This window comes from Geotrypetes seraphini, chromosome 3 (genome assembly GCF_902459505.1).
Source record: "Geotrypetes seraphini chromosome 3, aGeoSer1.1, whole genome shotgun sequence".
Classification (NCBI taxonomy): domain Eukaryota; kingdom Metazoa; phylum Chordata; class Amphibia; order Gymnophiona; family Dermophiidae; genus Geotrypetes; species Geotrypetes seraphini.
In genome coordinates, this window is record NC_047086.1 from 249,459,756 (window position 1) to 249,477,391 (window position 17,636).

General features: G+C 43.8%; 1 protein-coding gene across 5 annotated transcripts in view; it reads right to left on the reverse strand.

Moving 5' to 3' along the window:
* The window catches only part of PRKD3 (protein kinase D3), a 213,384-nt gene that overhangs the window by 147,063 nt on the left and 48,685 nt on the right, over positions 1-17,636 (reverse strand). For all 5 annotated transcript variants that reach the window (XM_033937717.1, XM_033937718.1, XM_033937720.1 and 2 more), the window contains one exon: positions 13,620-13,697. In XM_033937717.1, coding sequence (XP_033793608.1) covers positions 13,620-13,697 — 78 coding nt within the window. The remainder of the gene's footprint in view (positions 1-13,619; positions 13,698-17,636) is intronic.

The following is a 17,636-nucleotide window of genomic DNA, read 5'->3' on the forward strand; positions in this document are numbered from 1 at the left end:
TATCAGCTTCCAGATGACAGTGCCAACATCTATTAGACTTAGAGCTATCTAATTTTTGTAAACGCACTGGGGTCCAGAAAGCTCTATGTAACAGAAAAAACAAGTTTGCCTCATAGATGCAGACACTGTACATCTCATCCTCCAAGACCAAATTCGTGGCCATTGAGACGCATTAATTTGATGCTTAATCTCAATGCCCCAAATGTCCCGAAGACCAGTTTTTGTTTTTTTATTCATAAATCCAGATATCAATTTGTACCACTGAGCAGCCTGGTGACCCAGAAAGTCCATAAATTTCTTAAAGTTATTGAAAATGACTCCAGGGTGGAATCATTCAGAACATACACATTCTAATCACTCTTCATCCCTAGTAAGCAGAGCGGTGGAATCAGATTCCACCCTACAGATCTAGAAATTTGTCAGAATGGTGTCAGTTCATCAGATATTTATTTATTCATTCATTAATTTATGTATTTATTTCCATATATGTGATTACATGCCTTATCTGCAGAGCTTTAAGGGGCCCTTTTACCTGAAGAAGTAAATGGGGATCTGCTAAGAGGAAGAAAAACTCCATTGGCATATCCAACCTGCTGGCTTTTAGGAAGAGGTACTGTGAGTTAAACTGGAAAAAGGAAATGGAAAATATATTTATATTGGTGTGATATACAGGCCTCCTTCACACACGGAAATGGACAGAGATTTAAAAGAAGACATTTAAAATATAGATGTAAAAAGTGAAGTACTACTAATAGAAGATTTTAATATGCCAGATGTTGATTGGGATATCCCTATTGTGGGATCTCCTAGAAGAAGGGAGACCTTGGATTCTCTACAAGGAAACCTATTCCAGCAGTTGGTAATAGAACCCATGTGGGATGGGGCCCTACTGGACTTAGTGCTCGCAAATAGGGAAAGTGTTATTGATGTTATATTGTGTGATAAGGTTGGCACTGCTGCATCCCCATGGTGTGGTTTAATATTAAGAAAGGTGTAGAGAGAGCTAATTCGAAAGTGAAGGTTCTAAACTTAAGAAAAACTAACTTTGTTCAGATGGGGGATTACATTAAGGAATTGTTGTCTGGATAGAAACATTTGGAAGAAGTAGTTAAGCAGTGGGCAAAACTGAAAGGCGATATTGTAAGGGCAACAAACCATTTTGTAAGAAAAGTAAGTAAAAGTTAGAGGGTCGAAGCTTAGAAGTGCTGGTGCTTAGATATGCTTGTATTGGCAGCACAGTTTTGTAAATGATTTAGTCTGCTACGCTTCAACCCTTATTGAAGTATTTAGCACTGGATTGGACTGTGATAGAGTAGAATTTATGTGGTCTGGAGCACCAATTGGAGTTTTTTTGAGGACCCATGAAGCCATTTAACTGAGGTTCCATTTTTCTCCAATTTTTATTGGTGCTCCTCTAGTTATATGATAAGAGTGTCTTGAACCGTGTAGTTTGAATTGAATATGAGTAACAGGATGTTCAAATACAGGACCCTCTAGCATCAATTGGCACATAGAGCAGTTTCCACATTGGTAATGACCCAGCAGTGTCACAGGAGGAGTCAGACAATTAGGGTAGGCAGACAATTAGGGCTTAGGATGTCACATTAGTGTTCCTTTGAAAAGAAAAAAGGAATTTGGAAGATTCAAAACATGGAAGCACTTCCAACATAGCAAAATGTAGGCATATTGCCTTCTGTGCACGTGTAGACAGACTTGAAAATCTAGTTACAAAGGGTACCACCTCTTTATCTTCCTCACAGGTGTTATATTGAAACAAATGTTCCCTATGGTTAAATAGTGCACGTTTTTGAGCTTTACCCACTACTGTCAAGGGGTAACCTAAAACATGTGCATTAGGGTCGCCTACATACATGCATCAAACCACGCCTCCCTAGCTTTGTTTGTTTACGCAAGAAAAATTAAAGTCTGATACTTTTTGAACAGCCCTCATAAGTATTTGACCTTCCAACATTTCAAGATCCCCATATTTTATCTATTACCCACGAATCACAAGAATCCCCATTGTCTGCCAGACCAGCCTATTTTGTCAGCACAAGACTCGATGTTAGAGAGAACGTGCAAATTTGTGGATGTCTATCTACAAGAATGTTTGCTCTCTGTGAAATCCCTTTTGCAAGATACCACTCATTTTCTTCAGCAGTTACATGGATGGGAAGATCAGATTACTGATGTCACCTATTTAGTGATACTAGATGTGTCAGCTCTATACACTTAAATCCCACAATGTGAAGCATTGAATATTATCTATGTGCATTTAGAGCAAATATGTAGGCTGCATGTGGTACCCTCAGAGTTCTTAAAAGCAATTGAGCACAATAGCCATGACATAGTAACATATAACATAGTAGATGATGGCAGATAAAGACCCAAAATAGTCCATCCAGTCTACCCAACCTGGTTCAATTTAAATTTTTTAAATTTTTTCTTCTTAGCTATTTCTGGGCAAGAACCCAAAGCTCTACCTGGTACTGTGCTTGGGTTCCAACTGCCAAAATCTCCGTCAAAACCTACTCCAGCCCATCTACACCCTCCCAGCCATTGAAGCCATCTCCAGCCCATCCTCTCCCAAACGGCCATATACAGACACAGACCATGCAAGTCTGCCCAGTACTGGCCTTAGTACAATATTTAATATTATTTTCTGATTCTAGATCCTCTGTGTTCATCCCACCCTTCTTTGAACTCATTCACCATTTTCCTCTCCACCACCTCTCTCGGGAGCGCATTCCAGACATCCATCACCCTCTCCATAAAGTAGAATTTCCTAATATTGCTCTTGAATCTACCACCCCTCAACCTCAAATTATGTCCTCTGGTTTTACCATTTCCCTTTCTTTGGAAAAGATTTTGTTCTACATTAATACCCTTCAAGTATTTGAACGTCTGAATCATATCTCCCATGTCCCTTTTTTCCTCTAAGGTATACATATTCAAGGCTTCCAGTCTCTCCTCATACGTCTTCTGGCACAAGCCTCCTATCATTTTCGTCGCCTTCCTCTGGACCGCTTCAAGTCTTCTTACATTCTTCGTCAGATACGGTCTCCAAAACTGAACACAATACTCCAAGTGGGGGCCTCACCACGACCTGTATAGGGGCATCAACACCTTCTTCCTTCTACTGGCTACACCTCTCTTTATACATTCCAGCATCCTTCTGGCAGCAGCCACCGCCTTTTCACACTGTTTTTTCGCCTTTAGATCTTCAGACACTATCACCCCAAGGTCCCTCTTCCCGTCCGTGCATATCAGCTTCTCACCTCCTAGCATATACGGTTCCTTCCGATTATTAATCCCCAAATGCATTACTATGCATTTCTTTGCATTGAATTTTAGTTGCCAGGCATTAGACCATTCCTCTAACTTTTGCAGATCCTTTTTCATATTTTCTACTCTCTCTTCGGTGTCTACTCTGTTACAAATCTTGGTATCATCCGCAAAAAAGCAAACTTTTCCTTCTAACTCTTCAGCAATGTCACTCACAAACATATTGAACAGAATCAGCTCCAGTACCGAACCCTGAGGGACTCCACTACTTATTTTTCCTTCCTCCAAGCGACTTCCATTAACCACCACCCTCTGGCGTCTATCCAACAGCCAATTTCTAACCCAGTTCACCACTTTGAGTCCTAACTTCAGCCCTTCAAGTTTGTTCAAGCGCCTCCTATGAGGAACCATATCAAAGGCTTTGCTGAAATCTAAGTAAACTACATCTAGCATATGTCCTCGATCCAGCTCTCCGGTCACCCAATCAAAAAATTCAATCAGTTTGGTTTGGCACAATTTACCTTTTGTAAAGCCATGTTGTCTCAGATTATGTAACCCATTAGATTCAAGGAAGTACACTATCCTTTCTTTCAGCAACACTTCCATTATTTTTCCAACAACCGAAGTGAGGCTTACCGGCCTGTAGTTTCCCGCTTCATCCCTGTGACCACTTTTGTGAATAGGGACCACATCCTCTCTCCTCCAATCCCCAGAAACCACTCCTGTCTCCAGAGATTTGTTGAACAAGTCTTTAATAGGACCTCTCTGAGCTGCCTCAGTATCCTGGGATGGATCCCGTCCGGTCCCATCCCTTTGTCCACCTTCAGTTTTTCAAGTTGCTCATAAACACTCTTCTCCGTGAATGGCGCAGAATCTACATCATAATAACAATTCTAATAAAAACAGCTAAGTACCATTTTTGTTTTTGAAATATACAGTGTTGGTGTTTAGATATGCTTGTATTGGCAGCACAGTTTTGTAAATGATTTCAGTCTGCTATGCTTCGACCCTTATTGAAATATTTATCACTGGACTATGACAGAGTAGAATTTATGCGGTCTGGAGTTGTAGCACCAATTGGAGTTTTTTTAAGGACCATGATGCCCTTTAACTGAGGTTCCTTTTTTCTCCGACTTTTATTGGTACTCCTCTGTTAAGGGTGTCTTGAACGGTGCTAGGCTGGATCAAGTGTCTAGCAGTTATCATTTTTGTCCTAGATGTCATAAATGATTGCTTCTTGGAGCAACTGATCCAGGAACAAACAAGAGGGGGTGCTATTTCAGATTTGATTCTTAGTGGAATGCAAGACATAGTACAGGAGTTAACTGTGTTGGGTCCGCTGGGGAAACAGTGATCATAACGTGATCAAATATGAGCTGATACAGGGAGTAACATCGCAAAAGAAAACTAACGTAGGGGTGTTTAATTTTCAAAAGGGCAACTATGATAAAATGAGGAAAATGGTTAATAAAAGCTAATAGGATCAGTTGCAAAGATTAAGACTGTACAGGCGTGGATATTATTTAAAAATACCATCGTGGAAGCCTAGACCAGATGTATTCCATGTATCAGCAAAAGTGGAAAGAACAGGAAAAGAGAACTGGTACCTTTCATATCTCACAAGAGAACAGCCCACTAGTGTGCACACTACAAAAATAAAAAAGCAGAAAGCTGTCGGTTAAATTTTTCAAAAGAAGTCAAAGAAACCCGAAAAAATGGAAGGTAAGCCAAACAATACAAAAGCAAAAACCTCCCAAACCCCAAGAATAGTAACTGGACAAGGGAGAGAGACAAGAGCAGGACCAAAGAAACAACACACCACAATCTGTAAATAATTTTTAATACACGGGAGAGCCCTCAGTCACACAGCCACCCACTGAAAGACTCAGTGGAACAGGCTGTCACTTGGCTTACACCCAGAAGAGTGTTAACTGTGAAACATCCCCGGGCTCTACTCCATGTTTTTTTCAATAAAGTGCACCCAACAGTGCTAAGTGTGAAAAAAGATATAAATGAATCAAAAAAACACACTTTACCATTAACTACAATTGTCTCTGCCCCTTGTCCAGGGGGCCAAAGCGTCCAAATTCGGCGGAGCAAAAAAACCAACAGGAAGTACTTAGCTTCTCCATAGAGACAAACAGCCAGCAAAGATATTATTTGTCTTTTTTCACACTTAGCACTGTTGGGTGCACTTTATTGAAAAAAACACGGAGTAGAGCCCGGGGATGTTTCACAGTTAACACTCTTCTGGGTGTAAGCCAAGTGACAGCCTGTTCCACTGAGTCTTTCAATGGGTGGCTGTGTGACTGAGGGCTCTTCTGTGTATTAAAAATTATTTACAGATTGTGGTGTGTTGCTTCTTTGGTCCTGCTCTTGTCTCTCTCCCTTGTCCAGTTACTATTCTTGGGGTTTGGGAGGTTTTTGCTTTTGTATTGTTTGGCTTACCTTCCATTTTTTCGGGTTTCTTTGACTTCTTTTGAAAAATTTAACCGACAGCTTTCTGCTTTTTTATTTTTGTAGTGTGCACACTAGTGGGCTGTTCTCTTGTGAGATATGAAAGGTATTTTATGAATGGAGTTTTTTATGTCTATGATAGTATTAACCAGCAAACTTTCATATAGCACCATATGTTATGAGCACTAGGATCTCAGTAATGCATTACTGAGATCCTAGAGCTCATAACATATGGTGCTATATGAAAGTTTACTGGTTAAATTAATCTTATGAAAATATTTTGACTTGACTGTTATTTATATTTGGATATTATGATAGTATTAAGGCAGCTTGTCACAATGTTAGTGAAGTGTACTGCATAATGTTTTTGAGGCTTGTTCTCCAACTGCAAGGCAACTGCAAGGGAGGCAACGCAGTTATTATGGGTGACTTCAACTCTCTGGGGATAGACTGGAACCTAGGCACCTCTGGCTGTGCTAGGGAGACCAAGTTCCTGGATGCTGTAGGCGATTGCTTCCTGGAACAACTTGTAAAAGAAAATACAAGACGAAATGCAATTCTGGACTTAATTCTAAATGGACTGCAAGGACTGGCACAAGATGTAGAAGTAGAAGGAAGCTGAGAAGCAGCGATCACAACATGATCTGCTTCAACCTGGATGCAGCGGAGAAACATCAGTCCAGAACGATGGCCATGGCGCTGAACTTCCGAAAAGGGAATTACGAAGGACTCATGGTGGGTAAGAAGATTAAGACGAGGATAAGCAGTGCAAAAACGCTAGAGCAAGCTTGGTCCCTTTTTAAGGACACAGTCACCGAGGCGCAAAATCTATATATACCACATATCAAAAAAGGATCCAAGAGCAAAAAGAACAAAGAATCGACGTAGCTCACTTTAGAGGTGAAGGAAGCGATCAGAGACAAGAAAACTTTGTTTAAGGAATGGAAAAGGTCAAAAACGGATGAAAACTGGAATAAGCACAAACAACATCAATGCAGGTGCCATAAGGCAGTAAAAGGGGCTAAAAGAGACTACGAGGAAAAATAGCCAAGGAGGCAAAAAACTTCAAGTCGTTCTTTCGATATATTAAGAGGAAATGACCCACAAAGGAAGTGGTGGGACCATTGGATGACCATGGAATAAAGGAAGTGCTAAAGGAGGACAAAGAAATCGCAGACAAACTGAACACATTTTTTTGCATCTGTATTTACCGAAGAGGATATACACAGCATACCAGAACCCATCAAACTATATGCTGGAAACGAAGACGGGAAACTGACAGGGTTGATGGTCAGTCTAGAAGAGGTATTCAGGCAGATTGATAGATTTAAGAGCGATAAATCCCCGGGACCGGATGGCATCCATCCGAGGGTCATCAAGGAACTGAAAGGGACTATAGCTGAACTGCTTCAGCTAATAGCCAATCTGTCGATCAAATCGGGAAATATTCCGGAGGACTGGAAGGTGGCGAATGTTACGCTGAACTTCAAAAAAGGTTTGAGGGGAGATCGGGAAACTACTGACTGGTGAGTCTGACCTCGGTACCGGGAAAGATGGTAGAGGCTCTGATAAAGGACCGCATCATTGATCACCTTGACGGACACGGTTTAATGAGGACCAGCCAGCACGGTTTCAGCAAATGTAGATCTTGCCTGACAAACTTGCTGCTCTTCTTCGAGGGAGTAAACAGGTGGATAGACAAGGGTGACCTGGTCGACATTGTATATCTGGATTTTCAGAAGGCGTTTGACAAGGTTCCGCATGAATGACTACTTCGTAAAATTGTAAGCAATGTAATCGAGGGTGAAATACTCTAGTGGATTAAAAATTGGCTGGAGCATAGGAAACAGAGAGTGGGGGTAAATGGACAATACTCAGACTGGAAGAGTGTCATCAGCGGGGTGCCGCAGGGCTCGGTGCTTGTACCCGTGCTCTTCAACATCTTTATAAATGTTCTGGACATTGGTACAACGAGTGAGGTGATTAAATTTGCGGACAATACGAAGTTATTCAGAGTAGTGAAGACGCAGGGGGATTGCGAAGATCTACAAAGTGACATAATCAAGCTCGAGAAATGGGCATTGACATGGCAAATGAGGTTTAACGTGGATACGTAAAAAGTGATGCATGTCGGTAACAAAAATCTCATGCACGAAAAGAGTATGTCCGGGGCGGTACTTGGAGATACCTCCCAGGAAAAAGACTTGGGAGTTCTGATCAACAAGTCGATGAAGCCGTCTGCACAATACGCCACCGCGGCAAAAAGGGCGAACAGAATGCTAGGAATGATAAAGAAGGGGATCACAAACAGATTGGAGAAGGTTATCATAACGCTGTACCGAGCCATGGTGCACCCTCTCCTGAAGTACTGCGTCCAGCACTGGTCGCCGTACATGAAGAAGGACACGGTACTACTTGAAAGGGTCCAGAGAAGAGCGACTAAAATGGTTAAGGAAATGGAGAAATTGCCGTACAGTGAGAGATTGGAGAAACTGGGCCTCTTCTCCCTTGAAAAGAGAAGACTGAGAGGAGACATGATCGAAACATTCAAAATACTAAAGGAAATAGTAGAAAAAGACAGATTGTTCACCCTCTCCAAGGTAGGGAGAATGAGAGAGCACTCTCTAAAGTTGAAAGGGGATAGATTTCATACAAAGATAAGGAAATTCTTCTTCACCCAGAGAGTAGTGGAGAGCTGGAACGCTCTTCTGGAGTCTGTTGTAGGGGAAAACACCCTCCAGGGTTTCAAGACTAAGCTGGACAAGTACACAGGTGAGGCTGGACTCATTTAGAGCGCTGGTTTTTGACCTGGGGGCTGCCACATGAGCGGACTGCTGGGCATGATGGACCACCGATCTGACCCAGCAGCGGCAACTCTTATGTTCTTATGTTGTTGAAAATACCACATACTCCTCAGTGTTTTCCCACTTTTGGCATAGTAACTTTCAGAATAATTTTGTAATAGAATTACAGTTACTATACAGTAATCATTGTTGTGCAATACAAAAGTTAATTGACCATGTGAAATAGAGGATCTTGGCAGTGGGCCTGATGGAAGGCAGATTGGTTCAAGCACAAATTTCCTGCTGTAAGGCATTTAGCATAATGCAAGTGGTGTTGAAGAAGGGCAAGGCCCAAAAGAAATTAGATCTTGAGAGAAGATGGTGAAGAGCAAGATACAAAAAAAGGAGCATTATCATTAAAGATGAATGCAAGAGGAAGTAGATAGTAATAACTGTAGATTGTAATAAAGTAGAATGTAATACTGCTCAAGGCTGACAACACAGGAGAACACAGAAGATCATCCATCTTGGAACCAAAGATAGCTAGGTCAATTAAAACTAATGGCCTTTAATAGGAAGGAACTATGGAAGGAAGAACTTTATGACAAGGGAGAAACAAAGTGGAAAGGATCAACAAAAGGCCAGTTCAAGCTAATAATGTGAAGATGGCTGTGGGAGTTATGAAACTATGAGAGTGACTGAAGATAGATCAAGAGTACCGTATTTTTCGCACTATAAGACACACTTGACCTAAGACGCACCCTAGATTTAGAGGAAGAAAATAAAGAAAAAAACATTCTGAACCAAAGTGTATACTAATATATACCAGACTCTGCACCCAACCCCCCTGGCATCTTGGCAGGCTCTGTACCCAACCCCCACTCTATGCCAAGCTCTGCACCCTTCCCCCCCCCCCTTTTCTGCCAGGCTCTGCACCCTGTCCCCCCTTCCCTGCCAGGCTCTACACTCTTTCCCACTGCCCTGCCCTGTAACCTGCCCCCTCCTCTCACCTCTGATGATCTAGTGGTAGGCTGGGACAGGAGGGAGATACCCAGTTAAAGGCAAAACAGTGAACCAGTCAGAAACCCCCTTTAAATAAAAGAAAAGCAGCATGCCTGACTATGTCCAGGTTACAGCCTTTTAATTTTTTCCAAATAACCCCAGCCAAACATTCCCAAGAAATACCAGAAGGCCACTACCATCTTAAAATGAACCATTCCAAACCCACCAGGCACCCCCCCCACACACACACACACACTCTTCTATCCAACAGACACACAACATACATGCAGTCAGTCATTCGTGCAAGCCTGTCCCAAGCCTGCCCTACCCCCAGGCCAACCCCCCTGCCAGCTGCCTTTTGCTTGTGGCCTTGGCCTTTAGAAGAGGGCCTGGCCTGCTGTGACTTGATAATGTACCCTGCCAGTGGTTGTGTGGCGGGCCTACTTTAGGCTGGCTAGGCAAAGCAGCATATCGTTCTCCCTCCTGGAGTGGAGAGGATCTCTACAGCTGGTTGAGGCCGCACTGAGAAGTCCTGCTGCCCGAGGAGGGCTTGATAACTGTGGTAATCAGCACCAGGGATATTAGGTACCTTTTTAAAAGCCCCTTAAACCTGGTGGTCCAATGGTGTATCGGCCGGCAAGAGAGTGCTTTCTGCGCTCCTACCTGGGCCCGGGTGCGGGCCCATGCCCCGTAAATTGCTCCAAGTAAGATGCCTTGAGCAATTGCCCAAGTCCAAATCTGGATTGCTTCCATGCAGAGAGGGTGAGATTCCGTGCTTCTTTCTTTGTTTAGATACAACATGGTGACATGATTGTCAGTGTGGATGAAGACTGTTTGGTGAAGAAGACAATCCTGAAATGTTTGAAGATAGTTGTGAATTGCTCAGAGTTCTAGGAGATTGATATGGAGAGTTTTTTTCAGGAGGAAACCAAACTCCCTGAGTGCGGAGGTCATCGAGATAAGCTCCCTAGCCCAGCACTGAAGCATTTGTGGAACAAAGTTTCTGATTAGGAGGCTGGAAGGGGAGACCTTGGGATAAGTTGAACAGAAGCATCCACAATTGGAGGGAGTGATGAAGTTCTAAGGTGATATATAGGAGCAGACAGAGTCCTGGTGGCCCGAGACCATTGAATCGACATTGTGGAATTTTGAGATGGAAACATGGAAAAGGAGTGATGGGCCACATGGCCTAGGAGACATAGCATCTGATGTGCTGTTACTCATGGCAATGAAGAAATTATCGACTCTGCTGTGGTAGAAAAGTTCAACCCAAAAAAATATCCAAGAGAGATCCTATATACTCTAAAGGTCTGAGTCGGTTACAGATGTGATTTCTAATAGTTTATTGCAAACTCCAGGAGTTCCAGCAGACAACTGTTGATTTAATGGCATGCTGAGTTAGTAGATTTGATGAAGCCTTGATTAACAAGCCATCCAGATAGGGAAAGACATGAAACCCCCACATGAGCAAAGGGCTGCAGCTACCACAAGGCATTTCATGAAAATTCTCTGTGCTGATCCTAGGCCAAAGGGTAGGAGCTTTTACTGGAGCTGACGAGAGACAACTCATAAGCAAAGATATTTCTAGAGCTCCCTCTTAAAAGGGGAGGGGCTAACGGCACTCAGATACTGACATGGGCAGATGAACAGGAGGCAGAAGTGGAGCGATAGAGAGTAGGAGAAGGCGAACAGGAGAGGAGTAAAGAGGAAGAAGGAGAAGGCAGGAGAGAGCAAGCGGCGAGAGGTATCTCCGCCCACCCCCGACATCATCCACCGGAGTTCCCCCTTAAAATGAGAGGGGCCAACGGCGCTCAGATACTGACTTGAGCAGGTGAACAGGCAGAAAAGGAGAGATGGAGAGCAGGAGAAGGCGAACAGGAGAGGAGTAAAGAGGAAGAAAGAGGAGGCAGGAGAGAGAGCAAGAGGTAGCTCCACTCACCCCCCAGCGGTGGCGAAAAGGGCGAAGAGAATGCTAGGAATGATGAAGAAGGGGATTAGATCTGAATAGGTTATCATGCCTATACTGGGTCACAGTACATCCCCACCTGGAATACTGTGTCCAACACTGGTCACCGTACATGAAAAAGGACATGGTACTACTCAAAAGGGTCCAGAGAAGAGAGACATAAATGGTTAAGGGGCTGGGGGAGTTGCCGTACAACGAGAGGCTAGAGAAACTGGGTCTCCTCTCTCTTGAAAAGACAAGACTGAGAGGGGATATGATCGAAACATTCAAGATATTGAAGGGAATTGACTTAGTAGAGACAGAGAGATTGTTCACCCTCTCCAAGGTGAAGAAAACGAGAGGGCACTCGCTTAAGTTAGAAGGGAAAAGATTCCGTACAAACGTAAGGAAGTTCTTCTTCACCCAGAGAGTGGTGGAGGTCTGGAATGCTCTCCCGGAGGCTATTATAGGGGAAAGCACCCTTCAGGGATTCAAGGCAAGGTTGGATAAGTTCCTACTGGAAAAGAGCATATGCAAGTAAAGCTACACTCAATAGGGCCCTGGGCTTTGACCTAAGGGCCACCGTGTGAGCGGACTGCTGGGCACGATGGACCACTGGTCTGACCCAGCAGCGGCAAATCTTATGTTCTTATGATATATGAGCGTAAGCTTCTTTGAGGTCTAGAAAGCAAAGCCAATTATCCTTCTCCAATAGGGGCAGCAAAATTCCCAGAAAGACCACATGAAACTTCTCCTTCACCAAGTATTTGTTGAGAGCACGGAGATCTAGAACTAGGCAGAGACCTCCATTCTATTTTAGTATCAGGAAATACTTGGAGTAGAGTCCCTAGCCTCTCTCCTGCAGAGTTACTGGTTCTATTACATTTAGCTGGAGAAGAGCCAAGAGTTCTTGGCGAAGGAGGGTCTTCTGAAGGAAGTTGAAAAAAGAGTGGTTTGGAGGTTTTCTTATCAAACGTAGGGCATAATCCTGAGCCACCACCTGGCACACCAACTGGTCTGATGTTATGTGAGTTCAGAGTTGTTGAAAATGAAGAAACATGCTACCAATGAGATGATTTGGAGGAAGACTCCTTTGCTCTCCAAAAAGGAGTCAAAAGGACAACTGCTGCTTAGACTGAGACCGAGACTGTGATTATGCAACTGCTTTGTTGCAAACACTTGTGAAGGCAGTGATACATCAAGCACTAAGTAAACTAAACTAAGTTGGTCAAGGCTAAAACCAACCCATTTACTATGCTCTTTCTGTGCCCAAAGATATGGAATGATCTCCCCTTTCTTGGAGAAAAGTAATTTACCAAGTTTAAGAATCTTCTGAAAACTCATTACAGTCAAACCTCAGTTTGCGAGTAATGCGGTTTGCGAGTGTTTTGCAAAACGAGCAAAACACTCCTGCAAATTTTGACTCGCAAACCGAGCATTGACTCGATATGCGAGCCCCCACCCTCCGCGGCCCATCCCCAAACCCTTACCTCAAGTGGACACTAGCACACACCAACCCATAGGACATACGCGTGCCGATGCCAAAAGAGCCTGCCACTGATCTATGCTGTGCTGCTGCAGGGCCCTGAGCATCTGCGCATACTCAAGGCCTTCAGCATAACTAAAAAGGTATGACAGGATATAAATAAAGCTATTATTACTACATAGTATCTTCTAATTGTTGACTGAATGGCTAGATAGGTAGGCATGAATATTATTTATCAAATTTGAAATGGCTGGTCTTGTGTGGATGATGCTTTCTTTTCTATCTTAAGTTAATGGAGTTCTTTTATATTTGTTGTTTTTAGAATATTAGATTGTACACAGTCTAGATTTGCATTGGCAGTACAAGCAGTATAAAAAGTTTTAACAAACAAATGAAAAACCATGAAAATATCAGCGATAGGATTTGAGCCTGAGAACCACAACCACTGATATACACTCTGGGTCTTAATTCAACAGCTGGAATAATTATAATAATTACTCTATTATTTCACTACAGAATATTTTTTACTAGAAAAAAAAAACGAAATTATGAGATAGTTGTCTTGAAATATTTCTGTTAAATCATACATGAATCCAAATAAAATGATTAACATCCATCAGGATGACTAAAAGCCTGTTCAGTTTTTAAAATATTTTCTTACCTCCATTGAAAAGTACTTCTCCAAGACAATCTCTAGGCACTTTGGATGCACAACGCTTGTGACAATTAAATTTACAATCTGAAATTCAAAAATTGCAGTAGAGAAAAATATATAACTACATTATGAATTATTAATCTTAATGAACAAATTTTAAACACACAACAGACACGATTCAAAAATAGCATAAGTAAATTTGGGGTAGATATTCAAAAAAGTTTAAAAGGCAGAAGAGGCCCCTGCCCCCCCAAAGCCCGATTAGTAGGGCAGGAGAAAATTTAAGGGGGGTATTCATCAAAGGGTGCTAACCACGTTAGCGTGCACTAAACACTAAAGATGCCCATTGATGAGTTTCCCCCTCTTGGTGGCATTTAACCAGGCAGTGCTGCTGAATACCTTCAAAATCACAGCACTGTTCCATTAATGACAGGGGGAGGTCTGGAGGGGGAGTTAGGGAGGGCCTGAAAGATATATGGTCTCTGCTGACATTCAGTGTTGGGTGGTAGATATTCTGCTGGCAGTGGTCAGCATATTTTGGCCACCATCAGTTTTATCCTCAGATATTTAAAGCCAAGCCATGCCCAAGCATGGCCATTGAATATCTGGCCATTTGTGGCTGATTAAAACTTATGGCCTGGATTTTAGTAACGGTGTCCTGAAATTAGGGGGCGGTAGGCATCCTACCACCATCAAACTAACCAATTGTGACTTAAAAAAAAAAAAAATTGATACAGTGACCTAGGCACACCTAAGGTCACCTGAGGCTGGCATGGGCATGGTTTATGCCGGAAGTAGTCTTAGGAATCCTTAGTTGACCCTAGGTGCAAGACAGGCACCTTAAATGTAGGCTTCTAAAATGCTGGCCTACATTTAAGGTGCCTATTTTAAAAACAGCCGCGATCCTATAAATGGTGCTGATGCATGATTGACATGCGATCGCTGCCAATACTGGCGCTGTTTATAGAATTCAGGCCTATGTGTTTAAGTACAATATTCAGCACTTAACCACACAAGTTGAACAGTATAAAGATATACTATGTTTTATGAGGGATACAATTTGATTTACTACCTTTCTGTGGTTACAATTAAAGCGGCTTAAGCAATGGAGGGTTAAGTGACCTGCCCAGAGTCACAAAGAGCTATGCAGTTGAGCATGACTGGAAAGAGGAATGCATTGCCTCCCCCAGGACACCCCTGGGACTCCCCTAAGTTTCAGGGCTGGCCATGCCTAGAGAGAGCACATTGTTAAAAGCATTCCAGCACACCACTGGTTAAGTAACATAGTAACATAGTAGATGACGGCAGATAAAGACCCAAATAGTCCATCCAGTCTGCCCAACCTGATTCAATCTATAAATAAAAATAAAATGTTTTTTTCTTCTTCTTCTTCTTAGCTATTTCTGGGCAAGAATCCAAAGCTGAATATGCACAATCAACCCGGTAGATAGGACTACACAAAAAGCAAACCCACATAACTTCTGGGTTCGGGGAGGACCCCAATATTCAATTCCTGAGCCTGGAAATGGCCCAATATTGAATATAGAAACATAGAAACATAGAAATAGACGGCAGATAAGGGCCAGGGCCCACCAAGTCTGCCCACCCCAATAACCCTCCCCTACCTTTCTCTGTGAAGAGATCCCACATGGCGATCCCATTTTGACTTAAAATCAGGCACGCTCCTGGCCTCGACCACCTGCAGTGGAAGATCATTCCAGTGATCAACCACCCTCTCGGTGAAGAAGTATTTCCTGGTGTCACCGTGTAGTTTCCCGCCCCTGATTTTCCACGGATGACCTCTTGTTGCCGTGGGGCCTTTGAAAAATAAGATGTCCTCTTCCACCTCGATACGGCCCGTGAGTTATTTGAACGTCTCGCTCATGTCTCCCCTCTCTCTGCGTTCCTCGAGTGAGTATAGCTGCAATTTTTTCAGCCTTTCCTCATACGGGAGATCCTTGAGTCCCGAGACCATCCGGGTGGCCATACGCTGGACCGACTCAAGTCTCAGCACATCTTTGCGGTAATGCAGCCTCCAAAATTGTACACAGTACTCCAGATGGGGTCTCACCATGGATCTATACAATGGCATAATGACTTCGGGCTTCCGGCTGACAAAACCCCTACGTATACAACCTATGATTTGTCTAGCCTTAGATGAAGCTTTCTCCACTTGCTTGGCAGTCTTCATGTCCTAGTTCAGACCATAGCTGTTAGCAGCTTTAAAACTGTGGACTGAATATTGCCTAGATAGCACAGTTACTTACCGTAACAGTTGTTATCCAGGGACAGCAGGCAACTATTCTCACATATGGGTGACGTCATCGACGAAGCCCGGATGTGGAAGCCTCGCAAGCATTGTTGTTATACCTGGAGTCCAACTTGCCTGGAACAGCAGGAATTGCATAAAGCGTCTCCAGGCATCGTGTAAAAGTCTGAGACAGAAGCTTATGAAGGGGAAGCTTAAGTGACTCTGCAGAAGGTTGAGGAAGATGCATGTCTTAGAGGTATTCCTTAGAGTATTTAGAACCAGCATCTAACTGAAGATCCAAGTCAGCAGCCATCTGACGAAGAAAAGAAGAGAAAGATAGCTGATCTGCCAATGCCTTGCCTCAAGAGGGACTCAAGGACCTCGAGGCAGCCTGGGTCAAAGATGAAGCTTCGGCAGGAAAATAGGCATCAAAAGAATAAGGAGACTTGGACGAAGCAAGAGAAGCCGCTGAGTCCTTGAGGTCTGGAAGCGGGGACATCGATCGAGGAGTCGGAGGTCTAGTAGAGCGGACAGGTGATGATCGAGGCTTAGTCGAAGAAGGACGCTCCTTAGAAGAAGAGCTATGTCTGCAGGTATGCCTCAAGGAAGGTCTCGATCGACATTGAGAATGGTGCCTGGAAGCAGGTCTTGAGGATTCGGAGGTCTAGTAGAGCGGACAGGGGATGATCGAGGCTTAGTCGAAGAAGGACGCTTCTTAGAAGAAGAGCTATGTCTGCAGGTATGCCTCAAGGAAGGTCTCGATCGACGTCGAGAATGGTGCCTGGAAGCAGGTCTTGAGGATCGAGGAGACTTGGCTTCGGAGATGGAAGCAGACGTTGCCACCAAGGAATGGATGGGGCTAGAAGCTGTAGATCGAAGCTCAGGAGGCTTGGTGGAGGAATCTCGATGCACTCCCAAAGACTCTGCTCCTTATATGGAGTGTGAAGATTTCTGTCGAGGCACTTGCAAAGAATCTACTCCTTGCTTCGAGTGCAGAGATGCCAGACTAGACACTCGCAGAGACTCTGCTCCCTGCATAGAGTGTGTAGCTTCAGCCGGAGGCATAGGAAGAGGCTCGACCTCGCGGGAGTCTGCGGAATGCCCAGGCTGGATTAGAGTAGCGAGCTTAGGTCCCATATTAGTAAGGAACTGAACAAATTGCTTCTCTAACATGGTCTGGAAAGAAGCTGGCAAGGATGGATCCGCGTCTGAAACCAGACCACCTGCTTTGGCTGGAGGTTCGAAAGTGGCAGTGGAAATGTGCTTTGACTTGGAAGTCTTAGCAACCTTGATAACCACCGTTGGAACTTTCTGCTGAGCTATTTGACCTGAGGAACCAGGGGAAGATACAGCAGATGTACTGGAAGCAAGAGCCGCCGCAAACAAGGAATGCTTGATGATGCTCGAAGTCAGTCATGGAGGCAGGAGGACCCTCGGCAGAAGGTGGATTTGAGGCCTCCTTTGAAGATGAGGGTGTGACTGAAGAGTCCATCCTGAAAAGCTTCTCCACTAAAATTTGATGACATTTACGGGCACGAAGTTGAAGAGTAGCACAGCGCTCGCACGACTTCGGTTGATGGCCCGGCCCAAGGAAGTTGAGACAACGACAATGTGGGTCTTTGAGGGAAATTGCATGCTGGCACTGGCTACACTTCTTGAAGCCCATTGCTGGCCGGGACATAGGAGGAAAAACAGCCGTCGCATAGTCGAAGCCCCTGGGCTGTGGCCGAGCAGCCTGCCCCTCCAGTCGACCGGAAGAAAATTAATTTTTT